This window comes from Rhinoderma darwinii, chromosome 1 (genome assembly GCF_050947455.1).
Source record: "Rhinoderma darwinii isolate aRhiDar2 chromosome 1, aRhiDar2.hap1, whole genome shotgun sequence".
NCBI lineage: Eukaryota > Metazoa > Chordata > Amphibia > Anura > Rhinodermatidae > Rhinoderma > Rhinoderma darwinii.
In genome coordinates this window covers 550339460-550360486 of record NC_134687.1, presented here as the reverse complement: position 1 = coordinate 550360486, position 21027 = coordinate 550339460, and the positions used below count along the sequence as shown (strand labels likewise).

The 21027-nt window shown below is 42.0% G+C and overlaps 1 protein-coding gene across 1 annotated transcript in view; it reads left to right on the top strand.

Moving 5' to 3' along the window:
- MSH3 (mutS homolog 3) overlaps nucleotides 1-21027 on the top strand; it is a 237015-nt gene that overhangs the window by 96375 nt on the left and 119613 nt on the right. Inside the window, exons 11-12 of the mRNA XM_075837774.1 lie at nucleotides 6051-6135; nucleotides 8352-8461. Of these exons, the coding sequence (XP_075693889.1) occupies nucleotides 6051-6135; nucleotides 8352-8461 (195 nt within the window). The remainder of the gene's footprint in view (nucleotides 1-6050; nucleotides 6136-8351; nucleotides 8462-21027) is intronic.

Here is a 21027-nt window from a genome sequence, read left to right as displayed (position 1 = left end):
AATATTGATGCCATTATAATAAAGACACTGTAAACATAAATATAATATTCACATGTGAAATGATTTTAAGCAGGCACGCATAATAAGGGGAAGGAATTCGTATATAGTATGCTACATGATACTCAAAAGCACAAATAAATACTTCTCAAAACTCATGTAGATGGTTCTTTATTCATTGGATTTATCAAAGAAAATTTGAGGATACCCCAGATGGAACAAGGAGAATCAGAGTCCGCCAGAACTCAATAGTTGGATGTTGTCTGTAATTCTGTACAGTGTCTAATACAAAAAGTGGACAGTATAGGAATAAAATCGTACTATGAACAAGTGCCGCTGCATTGGCGGCACTGAACTTCATATATTGATATAACAATCTCAGAGGAAAGCCGTAAATGTAAAACCCTCGTTAAGACCCAAGGGGCTAAGAGAATGCAAACGATGGATCCATCGTGCCTCCTCTTGCAATAGCATGCGGTCTAGATTACCAGCTCTTGGTCCCAATTTCATCTGGGCAACACCCCAGAACTGAAGCAGCTTAGTATCGCCACCATGTAGCTGGTGCATGTGTCTGGATAGTGTAGTGTCTTCTTTATGATTGATAGTGCTAAGATGTCTAGAAATTCTCCTTCTCAGTTCCTGTACGGTTTTACCCACGTATAGCTTGGGACAGGGGCATTTCGCAATATATATTACCCCGCTGCTCTGGCAGTTAATAAACTGCTTAATCGTATAAACTTTCCCGTCAGATGGATTAGTAAAGGCTTTTGTCATAGGCATAAGAGGACAGAAGGAGCAACGACCACATGGATGGGAGCCCCTAACTGGGGATTTTAGCCAGGTTTGTTGAGACTTGCGTTTGGTAGAATAGTGACTATGCACCAGAAATTCTCGTAGGTTTTTTCCCCTACGATACGTAATACTTGGAGTTGCAGAAATGACTTTTTTAAGGTCTGGGTCACTGGTGAGTATTGGCCAATGTTTTTTAAGGATGTCCACAACTTGAGAGGAGCAAACATCATATGTTCCAATGCAGCGTATGGCACTGGATGACTCGGTTTTAGCAGGGTTGGTCCCGTTATTCTGTATCAAATTCTGTCTATTAGTAGCCCTAGCCCTAGCATAGGCCCTGTGTAGCCACTTTTTTGGATAACCACGAGCCACAAATTTGTTGTATAATATATCACATTCGATCTGGAAAGATTGTTCGTCCGAACAATTTCTTTTGGCTCTCAGATATTGCCCTATCGGTATTCCTCTTTTCAGGGGTAGTGGATGATGGCTCTGCCAATGTAAAAGGCTATTTGTGGCAGTGGCTTTTCGAAATATGTCAGTATGGACACTGCCGCCAGGGTCCAAGGAGATCGTAAGGTCAAGAAAATTAATCTCGCTCTTATGTGTTTCATGAGTAAATCTCATGCCAATGTAATTGTTGTTAAGTGTCAGAACGAAATCATTAAATAAGTCAGTGTCACCGTCCCAGAAGATGAGAATGTCGTCGATAAATCTCCCCCAGAACAAAATATGTGATGTGAAATTAAGTAAAGCATCTGTGAAAACAATAGTATCTTCCCACCACCCTAGAAATAAATTTGCATAAGTGGGTGCACATACAGTCCCCATAGCCGTGCCTTTAATTTGTTTATAGTACTTCCTATCAAAAGTAAAAAAATTGTGTGTGAGAAGGAATTGTAATAGTGATAGAACAAAATCATTGTGTAAATGAAATTGAATGCCTTTAGTGCTTAAGAAGTGTTTAACTGCGTTTAAACCTAATTGGTGCTGAATGTTAGTGTATAGTGATTCGACGTCGATGGTAGCAAGTATAGTAGTTTGTGTGACATGGATCTCCTGGATCCTGGCAACAGTGTCCTTGGTGTCCCTTAAAAAGGAGGGCAGAGAAGAGACAAACGGGGACAGAATTTCGTCCACATAGAGGCTTATCCCCTGTGTGAGATTGTCATTTCCCGACAATCTCAACAATTTTGTGTGTTATAACTGCCTGTCTTACAAGCAGATACATTTAAATTGAGAAAAATGCTAATTCTTCGAATTTTTCGCACAATTTTAGTGTTTTTCACAATTAAAGATATTGAGCAAATTTTGCCAGTAACATAAAGTCCAATGTGTCACGAGCAAACAATCTCAGAATCGCTTGGATAGGTAAAAGCATTCCGAAGTTATTACCACATAAAGTGAAACATGTCAGATTTGAAAAATGAGGCGGTCAGGAAGGTCAAAAGTGGCTCAATAGAAACACACAGAAAAAAAAATGCATCAAAACTGCAAGGTGTGAACTGTGAGTCCAATAATGCACAGTAAACAAGTTAATAAGTAGCATAACAAGTGGTAAGATACGATCTGTCTCCTGCCTTAATACATGGTGCCAACTCTCTGTGCTGTTCGTATAAAGGCCACGATTTGTGTTTTTATTGCAGCTTTTTCACAGCAGGAAAAAACATAAGCTGCCTGGCATCACATGAATGTGAATGAGATGTGAAAAAAAAAAATCTTTCACATTTTGCTATTTAAAAACATTTAGCGTTTGCCACTGTCCTGTATACTTCAGAAGTAGAGACTCATTGCCACAGTCCCACCTGGTCATTGACGTCATGTCTCACTGCCCTAATAACATTTAATTGCCTCTTTATTCATAAAGGGTATTGATTCACAATAAGACCTGCATCTTTTCACTAACATTTTAGCACTCTAATCACCTGAGATGTATGGCGGAAGACGTTAAACAAACATGTAAAAAAAAAAAGTGTTTATTCTAATGAATGCCATTCGTCACCCATAGTTATGGAAACTAGGGATATGCATCTATCGGACATTTATGGCATATCCCGTGGATATGCCATAAATGTCCAAGGTGGGAAAACCCATTTTAAGCATACCCTACTCATGTTACAACTTTTTTTCAAGAATGGTTTAAAAAAAAAAAAAAAACACGGATTAATACACAGTTTTGCCAATTTTTTTTATCCATGGTTGTGTTCAATGTATTTAAAGGTGTTTTTCGGGACAGTAATATTGATAGTCTATCCTTAGGCTAGACCATCAATATCTCGGTCCGACTTTCGGCAACCTTGCCATTTAACTGCATGGAGGGCCGGCATTGTTTACTCAGTGGGGCAGAGCTACTGTATGCTGCAGTAACAGGCACAGCCGCAACCAAATGTTCAGGGCTGTGTCTCGGTAAATAATAAATAGGAAGTGGCGCTCACTGGAGTTCTACGGCCCCTTTATGGTGCTAAACGGTGGGGGTGCTGGGAGTCGAACCTCTCCAATTAGTTCTTGATGGCCTATTCTGAATATTGCTGTCCCGGAAAACACCTTTTAACCCCTTAACGACATCCAACATATAGGTACGTTGTTATTTGCATTATAATAATAATGCACAGAGCCCGCCCCGTGATGACCACACATATGACCGCTTATTCAAAATCAGGCCAGTCATTAATGATTTCTGCATCAAATTTCAAGAAGCGTATACCCCCAAAAGAACATTGTAATAGACGAGTCCCTTGTACATTTTAAGGGTAGGCTAATATTCCGCCAATACCTGCACATTAAGAGGGCAAGGTATGGGATAAAAATGTACAAACTGTGCGAGAGTAGCTCAGGGTACATCTACAGGTTTCGGGTTTATGAAGGGAAGGACTCCAGGATTGAACCCCCAGAATGCGCCCCCGTCCTGGGAGTTAGTGGGAAATTAGTGTGGGATTTGGTGCACCCACTCCTGGACCAGGGTTATCACCTTTACGTGGATATCTTCTACAACAGCATCCCACTATTTAAATGCCTCCAACAGAAATACTGCCGCATGTGGCACCGTGCGCAAAAACCAGAGAGGCCTCCCTAAAACACTGCTTGGCCAACGTGTCCGAAGGGGTAAGAGCAGGGCATTATGCAGCGACAACTTGTTGTTCGTCAAGTATAAGGACAAGATACATAGAACGGTAGCACCCCTGTCCCTGTAGGAGGTACCACCACAGTGACCCACAAGCCAGATTGCATCGTGGGCTATAACGAGTAAATGGGAGGGGTTGATCTCTCAGATCAAGTGCTGAAGCCCTATAGTGCCATGAGATAAACAGGGTTGTGGTACAAAAAGATTGCCGTGGACATTGTACAGATGGCATTGTATAACGCTTACATGCTATCCAAATGTGCTGGCCGGACAGGGTCATTCCTTAATTTTGAAGAGGAGATTATCAAGGTGCTTGTGTTTGAAAACCAGGCAGGGGAGGGCCCAAGCACATCTACTGAAAGCGATGGCACCAGTATTGTACCAGGGCAACTCTTTTCCGGCATCTTTCCCCAAGCTGCAAAGAAGGGAAGATCCGAAAAAAGATGCGTGTGTAGCAAAAGGGATATAAGAAGGGACACCATTTATCAGTGCGACACCTGCCCCGAAAAACCTGGCCTGTCCATAAAGGATTGCTTCAAGGCTTACCACACATCTATGAATTATTAATTTTAATATTTGTGTACCCTTTCATTATACTCTGATTTCCTTTTCACAACTTACATATGCCCCCACATTATATATTTAAATACCAGTAAATATGGCCTAATTCAAATAAATTCAGACAAAAAAACCTGTGGGGGCAAAAAGCTAATTGTACCCTTAGATAAGTTCCTTGAGGGGTGTCGTTTTCTAAATGTGGTCACTTTTGGGGTGTGTCCACTATTTTGGTCCCTCAGGGGCTTTGCAAATGTGACATGGCACCGCAAACCAATCCAGCAAAATCTGAATTCCAAATAGCACTCCTTCCCTTATAAGCCCTGCCGTGTGTCCAAATAGCGGTTTATAACCACATATGTGGTATTGCGGAGCTCAGGAGTTTTTTCTTAATAAATGTTGTGGTGCCTTTTCTCCTTTTAGTCCTTGTGGAAATGAAAAAAAAATGTATTGAGAAAAAATGTAGATTTCATTTTCACGGCCTACTTCCAATAATTTCCTGTGGGGTGAAAATGCTAACTATACCCTTAGATAAGTTCCTTGAGGGGTGTGGTTTCCACTGTTTTGGCACCACAAGACTTTTTCAAACCGGACATGGTCACTAAAATTTATTGTAATAAAAAGGGCGCCTTTGCTTCTGAGACAGGTGTTTCAGTCCATTACCACTAGGGCCACATGTGAGATATTTCTAAAAACTGCAGAACCTGGGCAATAAATATTGAGTAGTATTTCTCTGGTAAAACCTTCCGTGTTACAGAAAAAAAATGGATTAAAACTGATTTTCTGAAAAAAAAAAGACATTTGTAAATTTCACCTCCACTTTGCTGTAATTCCTGTGAAGCACCTAAAGGGTTAATAAACTTTCTAAAAGCTGTTTTTAATACTTTGAGGGGTGCAGTTTTTAAAATGGGGGGATTTATGGGTAGTTTCTAATATATAATCACTTTAGAACTGAACGGGTCCCTAAAAAAATAGCCTTTTGACATTTTCTTGAAAATGTGAGGAATTGCTGCTAAAATTCTAAGCCTTGTAACGTCCTAGAAGGATAAAAGAATGTTCAAAAAACTATGCCAACATAAAGTAGACATATGGGATATGTGAACTAGTAACTATATTGTGTGGTATTTACGATCTGTCTTACAAGCAGATACATTTAAGTTTAGAAAAATGCACATTTTTTACAAATGTTCTCTAGAGTTTGGTGTTTTTTTTTACAAATAAACACTGAATGTATCGACCAAATTTTACCACTAACTTAAAGTCCAATGTGTCACGAGAAAACGATCTCCAAATCGCTTGGATCGGTGAAAGCATTCCAAAGTTATAACCACATAAAGTGACACATGTCAGTTTTGAAAAAATGGCCTGGTCCATAAGGTCAAAACAGGCTGTGTCCTTAAGGGGTTAAGCACATTGAATTGTGACATCTCAACATTGCTTCACTGCGTGCAGGTGACTATTACGTTTGATTTATATTCTTAATTCTACTTCTTTTCATTGCGCAATAGTTGATATACAAAAAATAACGTTTTGTTAAAACAAATTAAAGTCGTAATAAGTTTTTTTTTTCCCCTTGTGTGTTTAGCCGTTTCATGCCAATGTCTAACTTATTTGAATGCTTTAATATGAATGGGACAACTCTAAGAAATTTGGAAATCTTGCAAAATCAAGTAAGTGTCTGATCTTGTCCGCAACAGTGATCTGAATAAAAGAAGTCATACTTGGGCAGATATCATGCCAACACTAGTGGTTGGTGAAATGTGCCCATCCTCAGGGATTTAATCCTTCCCTTTTCAGTGATTTTAAACAGATATTTTCCCATATTTTGTATAAAATGTATCGTAATTCTGCACTTTTGATTGTCGTAAGAGCTACTTGCTGTATCTCGCCCGACACAACATGATGGTTTGTTATGTCGAAAACATTGGACTGTATATGGTCAGCCAGAACATTTAAAGAACAGTGTTTCTCAACTTTTCTAAGCCTAGTAACCTCTTGTCAAAGAAATGTCACAACTCAAAAAAACATATGTTAGTAAGTAGCATATAATCAGCATTAACAAACGTTGGTTTGCGTTAGCAATGAAGTGGCCAATCCCTTTAAGCAAATGTACTCATCTGGCAACATTTTACCTTCGATGTTGACATTAGTGTAAATTCATGCACAAAGAAATCACAAATAATGAAATACAATAGTTTCCCCCCAATTTATATGGCCATACAATGCCTACTTCTTATCCCAACGGAGTTCTCAATTAATTCTCCCCAGACAATTATTAATCTGCCATTCAGTGTCCACTTAATGCCATATGCTGCCAGAGCTTATTTACTGTCCTCATTACAATTAAGTCGGCTATTTAGTAGTCAATTAATCTGGCGAAACATATCACAATGTCTTCCACTTACTGTACAATTAATGTCACCTACTCTTAGTACAAAACATATCAGCATCTTCATACAGTACGAGAAATGGCATCATCCACGCTCAGTACACATTACACTGAATCTTCAAGAAATGGCATAAATGTTTGATTGGTGAGAGTCTGACATAGGGACCCCCATAATTGTTAGAACAGGGGTCCAATGACACTTTCGCCAAGCATGTTCATTGCAATCCCCATTGAGGTCAATGAGAAGTGATGGAAACACTTGCTCGGCTGTTACTCCCTATTCAACGGACCCCCCGTTCTGACAGTTGGTGGATATCACAGTGGTCAGACGCCCACCAATCAGACATTAAACCTCTGTGGTAGGAAATCCTGTTAAAAGCAGATCTATCATATGTTTGTTTTGCCCTGTATGAGGACAGCATAAAGAAGTAACAAACCCATTGATTTCATTGGTCTGTCACTTATTAGGTAAACCACCGTCGTTTAGGAGAACTTATAGTTTATCGTTGCACCGCGACGGATGCGATTCAAGAGTGTCCAATGATATTCATGCGGCCCCACCCCTCCAGATGCTAAATGACTCTTCTCCCTATGCATAGTAAAACCCAAGATAGTACCATGAGAAGTGGACATTGCTTGGATGCCAGCCGAGTACCCCCTGGACCCGTGTCGTGTACCACTTAGGGAACCACTGGTATAGATAACTGCATGACTTTTTGCTCATCTATCTGGAAACAGCTACAGCTATGAACACACATTCAAGTGGAACACAGATGGATTTTATTTAGCAGTTTTTATGTCTCTGATTATTGTTGCTGATGGTATACATAGTACATAGTGTCGTGGTTTGCAATAGAGAATGTTGAGAGATTTTCACAAGGTTCTTAGGCTTTGACTGCAACCTTGATCCAGATGGCATTAGACATTATGTTTATCCCTTCCTAAGCAACCAATAGAACCACTAAGATTTCACCATTGAAGCCAAGGCCGTATAAAACCAATTTGGTGTTAGATATTTCTCTTACGTTAAAGCGAATTTCCAACCTTGAATACAATTTATTTTTTTAATGTAAATAGGTTCCAAATTCCCTGCTGGGTAATCTCTTAAAGAGGATGTCAAATCACAGACAACACCTTTCCGTTTGTAGTAGATTTTGCCCGGGGAAGCTGTAGTCGGCCGGACATTTTGTCTGTAGTATTACATGGCGGCTGTTAGAGTGGTTCTTCGTTCTGGCTCATGGGGGGGGGGGGGGTCCCCCCACGTATTCTTCACACATGGCACTGATGACACTGTTTAATCTAGAATGGCAGAAGTCTTGAGGGTTAAGACCTATATTGAATAAGGTGCAAGTGGAGGTACCATTAATAACATTTTAGGGGTAAAACTGTAACACCTCTGTGGTTTTATACTATATCGCTAGTGTAAGCCTATGTACATATCATAGTTGTGACTTGCTTAATTTGTGATTACATTTTTGGGTTTTCTCTAAAATGCAGACTGACCTGAAGACAAAGGGCAGCTTGATATGGGTCCTGGACCACACAAAAACCCCCTTTGGCAAAAGGAAGCTCAGACAGTGGGTGACTCAACCTTTTATAAATGCAAGGTGATTTATTTTATCTTTTTAAAATTATGTAATGTGCAAATATAATTCTGGATATTAACTTAATTAATTATGACATGGGCACATGCATTTTAATAGTGACATTATTCAATATTTATTTAGGATTAAGTTAAATTAGTTAAAGTAGATCACAACGCTTCCAGTAGTCTTCTACATTATAGAAAACAGAAGGAAATCGGTATTCGCTGGAGCATCAGGTCACATGACTTCTTTGCAGTGTGTGCTCACAGAAAATAAAATATACAAAATAAATCGGTCTATATTTTGACATTTCAAGCAGACCTATTGGAAACCTGTTTTCATTTGTGAGGTGACTGACCATGCACACGCACTTCTCCATTGAACCCAGTTATGCTGGATTCACACGAGCATGTTCGATCCGTAAAGGACTGAACGTATTTTAGCAACATAGTTATGTACGACGCTAGGAGTCCCTGCCTCTCCGTGGAACCGTACTGAAAACATGATTACAGTACAGGACAGTTGTCCCGCAGCGAGGCAGGGACTTCTAGTGTCGTACATAACTATGATGGTAGGAGCCCGGCTCCCTGCAGTGTGTTCGGTCTGGGACTTGCGGCCGAAATACGTTCCGTCCTTTACGGACGTAACATGCTCGTGTGAATCCAGCCTTAAAGTTTATAAAAATAACAAATTTCACTTGTGGAATTCCATAATTGCAATTAATTTTATTGGGCACTTAGTTGACTGCTGAGATCTCTGGAAGTACATCAGTAGGGGTTCAAGCTTTTAGATCCCCATTGATGTGACGATTAAATGTCACATTATGATTGATATGTGTGCAGAACCTATAGTTTAAATACTCGGAATTAGAAAAGTGTTGTTGTGTGTGTTTGTTTTTTGGTGGTTTTTTTTAAGGTAAAGGGTTATTCCCACCTCTGAGATTTGCACCTTTGTCTAAAATGGACCCCCTGACCCCGTCCTACCTTCTGCTGCTGTCGCTAGGCTCCGGCGACTGACTTAAGAGGTGGCTTCGTTTTCCAGAAACAGCCAAGCACGTTTTTGCGACGCTATTTCCCATACACTCATAGAAGTGAATGGGAGTTACAAAAAACGCGCAGCACAGTGAGCTATGTTGTTTCCACAACTCAGGAGCTATGGAAACCGCATAACTCGCTGTGCTACATGGTTTCAGGATTTTCAATTCGCTTCCATGGGAGAACTGGAAACAGCGTAGCAAAAGGCGCTCGGCTGTTTCCAAACAACTCAAACACCTCTTAAATCAGTGACCGGAACCCAGTGGCAGAAGATAGGACGGGGTCAGGGGCCCTGTTTACCTGCATCTATCGGACATTGAGTGCATATCCTATCGATATGCAAAAATTATTTCGAGAAAATTATTTTGTGTATAAAGGGCGCTGGCACACTAAGGTAGATGCAAAAAGGACATACAATGTTTGCTAGAACCATAAGTAAAAAATACACACAGATGCAAGCTCAAAGCATAAAATTTTTTAAAAACATGTAATCCTGAATATGGAGAAACCTCCTATGGATGCTAACTTTCGTAAAGTACAAGAACGGTGTGTAGTCTATGCAATTCTGACTGCCCATTAAGATATATGTACTAATGTAAAATCAAATGCAAGATAGTAGTCAGATCAGAAAATGGTAACCTGTATAAATAAAGATAGATACAAAAAGCATCCATCTGTTACCCAAATCCTATGGATATTCCATAAATGTCTGAGGTGACAATATTAAAATATACATCAAATGAAAGTAAATATATAAATATTTAGTATCTTCATAATAGTATAAAATAAATAAATTATTTCATTATTTATGGTGATCCGTGAACAATGGTGCTATTGCACCCCAAAATTGTGACCCCAAAATAGTGCATAACAAAAACTACAACTCTATCTACAAAAAAACAAACATACAGCTAGACCTATATTGACATGGAATTGGAATAGAGAAAGGCAAAAATTCTTCTTAAGCCTAAAACTGGCTGCATCCTTAAAGGGCCCTATCATTGTTAGGGCATCTACCAATCCTGCTATTGGGAGGCCGTGTGATCTCCCATACTGTATGCAAGTTAGCTCTTCTACGCCATCTCGACCTATGAGAAGCATCAAGAGCTGTCACGTGGCCATCATTTCCGCCAGCGATGAATACGTCTATGCAGGCAGACGTTTCTACCACATGAGCCTTCTCATCGCATCTGAGTGGCTGAGATGGCTCAGAAAAGCTCATTTCCATACTGCATGGGAGAACAAACACCAGAGGATCAGGGGTGCTTGGATAGGGCCAGATGCACTTACAAACTTTATCTTGGTAGGGCATTTTATAGGTCACCTCATAAAGAAGGCTCTGTCTGATGTCAGGTGTTCTTTAAAGGGGTTGTATCGCCTATATTTTATTCCTGTTTTTATTTTGTGTTTGTAGATTTATTCTATGTTCTGTACATGATTCTGAGGGCAGCTGGATTTTGAGGGCAGCCATCTTGCCTCAGCTGCTGTTAACAAATTTAAAGAGGACCTGTCATTAGGTCACATAAGTTGAACTGGTTAAGTGACCTGAATAGCGCTTTCTCCCTGATTCCAGCGCTGTTTTTGTTTTTTTTCCCTGGACGCTTTAATTTCAGTGATATCGCCCGCTGGTGTGTTGTCTCCCTATATGCTAATTTCCTGTAGTTAGTCAACAGGACGTGAACTACCCTCAAGCTGCCTCATGCTGATTGGTCATCTTCTGAGGTAGGGAAGCAATACCCCAGGAGAATGCGTGTAGTTCACGCCACCTTGGCTAACCACAGAAAATTACCATATAGCCAGACAACACATGGGGCCGTATCTCTGGAATGGAAAAAAAATCCTTGGAATCGGTTTGACCGTGCTATTCAGGTCAGATAACCAGTTAAACTTATATGACTTATTTAACAGGTCCTCTTTAACCCCTTAAGGACGCAGCCTAGTTTGGGCCTTAAGGCTCAGAGCCCATTTTTCAAATCTGACATATTTCACTTTATGTGGTAATAACGTCGGAATGCTTAAACCTATCCAAGCGATTCTGAGATTGTTTTCTCGTGACACTTTGGGCTTCATGTTCGTGGTAAAATTTGGTCGATATATTCAGTGTTTATTGGTGAAAAATTGCAAAATTTAGAGAAAATTTTGAAAAAATTGCATTTTTCAGAATTTAAATGCATCTGCTTGTAAAACAGACGGTTATACCACCCAAAATAGTTACTAGTTCACATTTCCCATATGTCTACTTTAGATTGGCATCGTTTTTTTAACATTCTTTTATTTTTCTTGGACGTTACAAGGCTTAGAACATAAACAGCAATTTCTCATATTTTTAAGAAAATTTCAAAAGCCTTTTTTTTAAGGTACCTCTTGAGTTCTGAAGTGGCTTTGAGGGGCCTATGTATTAGAAACCCCCATAAAACACCCCATTTTAAAAACTAGACCCCTCAAAGTATTCAAAACAGCATTTAGAAAGTTTTTTAACCCTTCAGGCATTTCACAGGAATTAAAGCAATGTGGAGGTGAAATTTGCAAATTTCATTTTTCTTGCTGAATTTCAATATTATTCCATTTTTTTCTGTAACACAGAAGATTTTACCAGAGAAATACTACTAAATATGTATTGTCCAGATTCTGCAGTTTTTAGAAATGTCCCACATGTGGCTCTAGTGCGCTCGTGGAATAAAACACAAGCCTCAGAAACAAAGGAGCACCTAGTGCATTTTGAGGCCTCTTTTTTATTAGAATATATTTTAGGCAGCATGCCAGGTTTGAAGAGGTGTTGAGGTATGAAAGCAATGGAAACCCACCAGAAGTGACCCCATTTTGGAAACTAGACCCCTCAAGGAATTCATTTATGGTTGTTGTTATCATTTTGACCACACCGTTTTTTCACAGCACCTATTTGAATTGGGCTGTGAATTAAAAAAATGATATTTTTTTCCATTAAGATGTAATTTTTGTTCAAAATTTCTTATTTTCACAAGGAATAAAACACCCCATTTTGTTGCCCAATTTGTCCTGAGTGCGGCAATACCCCATTTGTGGTGATAAACTGATGTTTGGGCCCATGGCAGGACTCAGAAGGAAAGGACCACCATTTGGCCTACTGGAGCTTTTCTTGTGCTAAGTCATGTATGCAGAAGCCCCTGAGGTACCAGTACAGTTAAAACCCCCGAGAAGTGACCCCATTTTAAAAACTACACCCCTTAAGACATTCATCTAGTGGTGTAGTGAGCATTTTGACCCCACAGTTATTGTGTAAAAGGTAATGCGCAGCAGATGGTGCAAAGTGAGATTTGCAATTTCCTATGCATATATGCCATTTCAGTGTCTGATATATTGTGCCCAGCATGTGCCACTGGAGACATACACCCCATAAATTGTAATGTGGGTTCTCCCGGGTACGGCAATACCCTACATGTGGCTGTTATTAGCTGCCTGGGCACACGACAGGGCTCAGAAGGGAAGGACCACCATTTAGCCTACTGGAGCTTTTCTGGTGCTAAGTCATGTAGGCAGAACCCCTGAGGTACCAGTACAGTTGAAACCCCCGAGAAGTGACCCCATTTTAAAAACTACACCCCTTAAGACATTCATCTAGTGGTGTAGTGAGCATTTTGACCCCACAGTTATTGTGTAAAAGGTAATGCGCAGCAGATGGTGCAAAGTGAGATTTGCAATTTCCTATGCATATATGCCATTTCAGTGTCTGATATATTGTGCCCAGCATGTGCCACTGGAGACATACACCCCATAAATTGTAATGTGGGTTCTCCCGGGTACGGCAATACCCTACATGTGGCTGTTATTAGCTGCCTGGGCACACGACAGGGCTCAGAAGGGAAGGACCACCATTTAGCCTACTGGAGCTTTTCTGGTGCTAAGTCATGTAGGCAGAACCCCTGAGGTACCAGTACAGTTGAAACCCCCGAGAAGTGACCCCATTTTAAAAACTACACCCCTTAAGACATTCATCTAGTGGTGTAGTGAGCATTTTGACCCCACAGTTATTGTGTAAAAGGTAATGCGCAGCAGATGGTGCAAAGTGAGATTTGCAATTTCCTATGCATATATGCCATTTCAGTGTCTGATATATTGTGCCCAGCATGTGCCACTGGAGACATACACCCCATAAATTGTAATGTGGGTTCTCCCGGGTACGGCAATACCCTACATGTGGCTGTTATTAGCTGCCTGGGCACACGACAGGGCTCAGAAGGGAAGGACCACCATTTAGCCTACTGGAGCTTTTCTGGTGCTAAGTCATGTAGGCAGAACCCCTGAGGTACCAGTACAGTTGAAACCCCCGAGAAGTGACCCCATTTTAAAAACTACACCCCTTAAGACATTCATCTAGTGGTGTAGTGAGCATTTTGACCCCACAGTTATTGTGTAAAAGGTAATGCGCAGCAGATGGTGCAAAGTGAGATTTGCAATTTCCTATGCATATATGCCATTTCAGTGTCTGATATATTGTGCCCAGCATGTGCCACTGGAGACATACACCCCATAAATTGTAATGTGGGTTCTCCCGGGTACGGCAATACCCTACATGTGGCTGTTATTAGCTGCCTGGGCACACGACAGGGCTCAGAAGGGAAGGACCACCATTTAGCCTACTGGAGCTTTTCTGGTGCTAAGTCATGTAGGCAGAACCCCTGAGGTACCAGTACAGTTGAAACCCCCGAGAAGTGACCCCATTTTAAAAACTACACCCCTTAAGACATTCATCTAGTGGTGTAGTGAGCATTTTGACCCCACAGTTATTGTGTAAAAGGTAATGCGCAGCAGATGGTGCAAAGTGAGATTTGCAATTTCCTATGCATATATGCCATTTCAGTGTCTGATATATTGTGCCCAGCATGTGCCACTGGAGACATACACCCCATAAATTGTAATGTGGGTTCTCCCGGGTACGGCAATACCCTACATGTGGCTGTTATTAGCTGCCTGGGCACACGACAGGGCTCAGAAGGGAAGGACCACCATTTAGCCTACTGGAGCTTTTCTGGTGCTAAGTCATGTAGGCAGAACCCCTGAGGTACCAGTACAGTTGAAACCCCCGAGAAGTGACCCCATTTTAAAAACTACACCCCTTAAGACATTCATCTAGTGGTGTAGTGAGCATTTTGACCCCACAGTTATTGTGTAAAAGGTAATGCGCAGCAGATGGTGCAAAGTGAGATTTGCAATTTCCTATGCATATATGCCATTTCAGTGTCTGATATATTGTGCCCAGCATGTGCCACTGGAGACATACACCCCATAAATTGTAATGTGGGTTCTCCCGGGTACGGCAATACCCTACATGTGGCTGTTATTAGCTGCCTGGGCACACGACAGGGCTCAGAAGGGAAGGACCACCATTTAGCCTACTGGAGCTTTTCTGGTGCTAAGTCATGTAGGCAGAACCCCTGAGGTACCAGTACAGTTGAAACCCCCGAGAAGTGACCCCATTTTAAAAACTACACCCCTTAAGACATTCATCTAGTGGTGTAGTGAGCATTTTGACCCCACAGTTATTGTGTAAAAGGTAATGCGCAGCAGATGGTGCAAAGTGAGATTTGCAATTTCCTATGCATATATGCCATTTCAGTGTCTGATATATTGTGCCCAGCATGTGCCACTGGAGACATACACCCCATAAATTGTAATGTGGGTTCTCCCGGGTACGGCAATACCCTACATGTGGCTGTTATTAGCTGCCTGGGCACACGACAGGGCTCAGAAGGGAAGGACCACCATTTAGCCTACTGGAGCTTTTCTGGTGCTAAGTCATGTAGGCAGAACCCCTGAGGTACCAGTACAGTTGAAACCCCCGAGAAGTGACCCCATTTTAAAAACTACACCCCTTAAGACATTCATCTAGTGGTGTAGTGAGCATTTTGACCCCACAGTTATTGTGTAAAAGGTAATGCGCAGCAGATGGTGCAAAGTGAGATTTGCAATTTCCTATGCATATATGCCATTTCAGTGTCTGATATATTGTGCCCAGCATGTGCCACTGGAGACATACACCCCATAAATTGTAATGTGGGTTCTCCCGGGTACGGCAATACCCTACATGTGGCTGTTATTAGCTGCCTGGGCACACGACAGGGCTCAGAAGGGAAGGACCACCATTTAGCCTACTGGAGCTTTTCTGGTGCTAAGTCATGTAGGCAGAACCCCTGAGGTACCAGTACAGTTGAAACCCCCGAGAAGTGACCCCATTTTAAAAACTACACCCCTTAAGACATTCATCTAGTGGTGTAGTGAGCATTTTGACCCCACAGTTATTGTGTAAAAGGTAATGCGCAGCAGATGGTGCAAAGTGAGATTTGCAATTTCCTATGCATATATGCCATTTCAGTGTCTGATATATTGTGCCCAGCATGTGCCACTGGAGACATACACCCCATAAATTGTAATGTGGGTTCTCCCGGGTACGGCAATACCCTACATGTGGCTGTTATTAGCTGCCTGGGCACACGACAGGGCTCAAAAGGGAAAGATGAGGGGGATAAGCTGTGCGGAGTGCATCAGGGTAAATTAAAAATCAAGGGATGTATGGTAAATTTTAAAACAATCTTTCATACAGAGCCCTGGTTTTTCGGGACACGTGTCGCATTGGTATGTTGTGTCCTTCCTTATCCCCCTCTTATAGCACACTTTGCACCTCTTTTGACTTTTTCCCTTCTTGCCAGTTTGGGGAACTTCTCCTGGAAAGTGTTGCCCTGGTACGATGCGTGTGGCCTCGCTTCCAGAAGTACTGGGTGCCCCTCCTTCCTGGTCGCCAAAAATTAGGTTCTTTATAACCACCTCTTGAAATTCCAGGAAAGTTCCCCTCTGGCCTGCACATCGACGTAGCACGTACGCATTGTACAATGCCATCTGTATGATGTGCACGGCCAGCTTCTTATACCACACCCTCGATTTCCGCGTAGCGCTGTAGGGCTTCAGGACTTGATCTGACAAGTCCACCCCTCCCATGTACCTATTGTAGTCCAGGATGCAATCTGGTTTGGGGGTCTCTGTACTGGTACCTCGTACAGGTACATGGGTACTGGTGTGGCCATGTATTGTTGTCAATACAAGGACATCTCTCTTGTCCTTGTACTTGACACACAATATGTTGCTACTAGAATGTGCCCTGCTCTCACCCCTTCTGAGTGTTTGCCCAAGCAGTGTTTTAGGGAGGCCTCTAAGATTTTTTCTAGCAGTGCCGCATGCCGCAGTCCTTCTGGAAGCGAGGCACTTGAAGAGCGGGACGCTGGTATAAAAATTATCCAGGTAGAGGTGGTAACCCTGGTCCAGCAGTGGGTGCACCAAATCCCACACAATTTTTGCGTTAATTCCCAGTAAGGGGGGGCATTCTGGGGGCTGAATACTGCTGTCCTTCCCTTCATATATCCTGAATTTATATGTATACCCTGATGCACTCTCGCACAGCTTATACAACTTCACGCCATACCTTGCCCTCTTACTTGGCAGGTATTGGCGGAATTGAAGCCTCCCTTTAAAATGTACCAGGGACTCATCAATGGAAATACACTTCTCGGGGGTGTATGCTTGGGCAAACCGGGCACTGAAATGGTCTAATAGGGGTCTCAGTTTATATAAACGGTCAAAACTGGGGTCATCTCGGGGTGGGCACTGCTCATTATCGGCATAATGTAGGAAGCGAAGTATTGCCTCATAACGCATCCTGGACATGGCCATACGGTACATCGGGGTGTGGTATAGGATGTCCGTGCTCCAGTAGGTCCTAATGGATGGCTTTTTTAGAAGCCCCATGTTCAAGAGCAGTCCCCAGAACTTGCCCAACTCTGCTGCGTTTACAGGAGTCCACCTCTGGGATTGGGCATAAAATGAGTTGGGGTTCTTGGTGATATACTGTTGGGCATATAAATTAGTCTGGGTGACCATTAGCTCTATAAAGTTATCAGTGAAGAAGAACTTGAAAAAGTCCATCTCACTGAACCCTGCCGTGTTAAATTTGATGCCTGGGCTGCCCGTGTACTCAGGGATTTGGGGTTCATAATGGTCTGGTGTGGGTGTCCAAATGGGGTCACTTCGCTCAGGGGTATCACTTGTTGTGGGGTCACTTCTCTCAGGGATTTCTACTATGGTGGTGGTCCTGGGGCGTCTCCTAGGGGGTCCCTCCTCTTCATCGCTGGATGAGGAGGTAGACAAATAAAATACTGTATCGCCATCCGACGAGTCTGTGTCGGAGGCCAGAAATGCATACGCCTCTTCAGCAGTAAATGTCCGTTGGGACATGCTTGTTGTGCGAAGACAAAATTTATATACTGCAAAAAAATAAATCCCTAACTGGGAGCAATAGGATAGCACAACTAGCACAAATGTGTGTTTTGTTTTTAGAGAGCAAGTGGACTTCCCTGACACTAAAGCTAACTAGGGCGAGGGTTCCTAACACTAAACCTAACTAAATTTTATGTGGACTTCCCTAACGCTAAACCTAACTACGGCGACGATTCCCTGACACTAAACCTATCTAGATTATTTCAAGCTTCCCTGACACTAAACCTAACTACGGTGACGGGTGCCTGACACTAAACCTATCTAATTATTCCGAGCTTCCCTGACGCTAAACCTAACTACGGTGATGGATCCCTAACGCTAAGCCTATCTACGGTGACCGATTCCTGACGCTAAATTCCCTGACACTATACCTAACTACGCTTTTTGACGGTTCCCTGACACTAACTAACCCTAATACTAAACTAACCAGTTAAATTTTCAAAATTGGCTAAACTAACTATTTTTTTTTGTTTCTTTTTTTTCTTTTTATATTTTTTTTTTTGTTTTATGTTTTATATAGAAAAAAATGAAAAAAAAATCCCCAGGGACCAAGAAATGTGGTCCTGAAGACTGAAAAGTGGTCAGTGATAGGAGATCACTGACCAAAAAACGTGGGTAGAACTCAAAGAGGAAGGGAACAGGAGTGGGTAGTGGATGGGGTGGTGGGAAGCAAAAAAAACGTTGTTTTAGAAACTTTTTTTCACTTCTTTTCTCTCTGACTCTCTGCTCACAACCGATCTCAACGCCTCGCTAACTCCAACAGGGCGTTCAGGGCGGTTGCAGCAGGATGTGAGGTCAGAGAGAGGAAGTGACGAGAATGATCGCTGCTATTGGCTAGTTACTCACTGACTAGCCAATAGCGGCGATCGGCGAGGCGGGACCATAGTAAATGGTCCCGGCCCATTATGCTGTGATAGCATGCTGTCAGAAACAGCAGCTATCACAGCTCAGGAACGCCGGGCTCGAGCACTGCTGTGCTGAATGAGACCGATCGCTGCTATTGGCTAGTTACTCACTGACTAGCCAATAGCGGCGATCGGCGAGGCGGGACCATAGTAAATGGTCCCGGCCCATTATGCTGTGATAGCATGCTGTCAGAAACAGCAGCTATCACAGCTCAGGAACGCCGGGCTCGAGCACTGCTGTGCTGAATGAGACCGATCGCTGCTATTGGCTAGTTACTCACTGACTAGCCAATAGCGGCGATCGGCGAGGCGGGACCATAGTAAATGGTCCCGTCCCATTATGCCGTGATAGCCTGCTGTCAGAAACAGCAGCTATCACAGCGCATGAACGCGCCGGGCGCGCGCACCGCTGTTCTAACTGCAAGACGTACTATTACGGCATGGAGCGCGAACGATAGAGCTGCCATGACGTAATAGTACGTCAAGGAGCGGGAAGGGGCTAATACTAAACTAACCAGTTAAATTTTCAAAATTGGCTAAACTAACTATTTTTTTTTGTTTCTTTTTTTTCTTTTTATATTTTTTTTTTTGTTTTATGTTTTATATAGAAAAAAATGAAAAAAAAATCCCCAGGGACCAAGAAATGTGGTCCTGAAGACTGAAAAGTGGTCAGTGATAGGAGATCACTGACCAAAAAACGTGGGTAGAACTCAAAGAGGAAGGGAACAGGAGTGGGTAGTGGATGGGGTGGTGGGAAGCAAAAAAAACGTTGTTTTAGAAACTTTTTTTCACTTTTTTTCACTTCTTTTCTCTCTGACTCTCTGCTCACAACCGATCTCAACGCCTCGCTAACTCCAACAGGGCGTTCAGGGCGGTTGCAGCAGGATGTGAGGTCAGAGAGAGGAAGTGACGAGAATGATCGCTGCTATTGGCTAGTTACTCACTGACTAGCCAATAGCGGCGATCGGCGAGGCGGGACCATAGTAAATGGTCCCGGCCCATTATGCTGTGATAGCATGCTGTCAGAAACAGCAGCTATCACAGCTCAGGAACGCCGGGCTCGAGCACTGCTGTGCTGAATGAGACCGATCGCTGCTATTGGCTAGTTACTCACTGACTAGCCAATAGCGGCGATCGGCGAGGCGGGACCATAGTAAATGGTCCCGTCCCATTATGCCGTGATAGCCTGCTGTCAGAAACAGCAGCTATCACAGCGCATGAACGCGCCGGGCGCGCGCACCGCTGTTCTAACTGCAAGACGTACTATTACGGCATGGAGCGCGAACGATAGAGCTGCCATGACGTAATAGTACGTCAAGGAGCGGGAAGGGGTTAATAGATATGCTCTACAGCAGCCACATGGACCACAGGAATCTGTAAACAGGAGCTGACCTATTTATTTCTATGGGAGACTTTTCGAGTCATGCTCTGTGAACAGTGCAGAGGTCATTGTATAGGGGGGATAGGAGGGGAGCTGTGTCTATCAGCTATTGTTAATAGTGGATCCTGTGTTATCTGTATTTAGATGTTACTTGTCAGTGTATTCCTGTCTGTGATGATAATGAGATGACTGCTGAGAACTGATCTCTACAGAACAGGAAGTTTCAGTCTATTGTGAGGCTCAGTGGCCGGAGTGAAAACTGCAAGATTTTAGGATATATTTTTTTATTATAGATAATAACCTAGAAAAAAAAGAATCACCAAAAATAAAAAATACTGCACGATTCATTTACACCGTAAACAGTTTGAAGTCGGCCAAATGCTAAAAACCTGAAGTCAATAATAATCTAAATTTCTATTCCATTTTACGTTTTGTTTTGTCATCCCGTTTTTTATTAATACGTTACCCTACATGCGGTGTTAAATTAGATCTACCTTTCTGTATTCATATTGTTGCTCTGTAAAAAATAAAAGTTATTAATAAGTTTACAAAAAACAGGTTGAATACCTTTAAAGGAATAATTTATCATTGCGTCCAGTACACAGATACAGAGATTAGGGGTGAAAAATAGGTCACTTAGTGACTCTTTCATTTTGAGTATTATTTAGGAAGAATTGCACAGGCGGTTCTACTTCAGATTAATAGAACTCCCAAGAACCATATGTGAGGAAGATTGCAGGGCAGATTAGCTTTGAAAATAGAGTTTTTCATTTCCATATTGTATTAATATCATAGTATTTTAATTTTTTTCCAATAGTTGTGTGTCTCCATCCAAAACATAGTGTGAATATTGCACATGTAAAAAACTGTATTTAAAAGGGAAATTGAGAAAAAAAACATACCATCAGTGGAATCCATGAACCCATGAGTAAAGTAAATAATCCATTTATTTACCCGTGGGACATT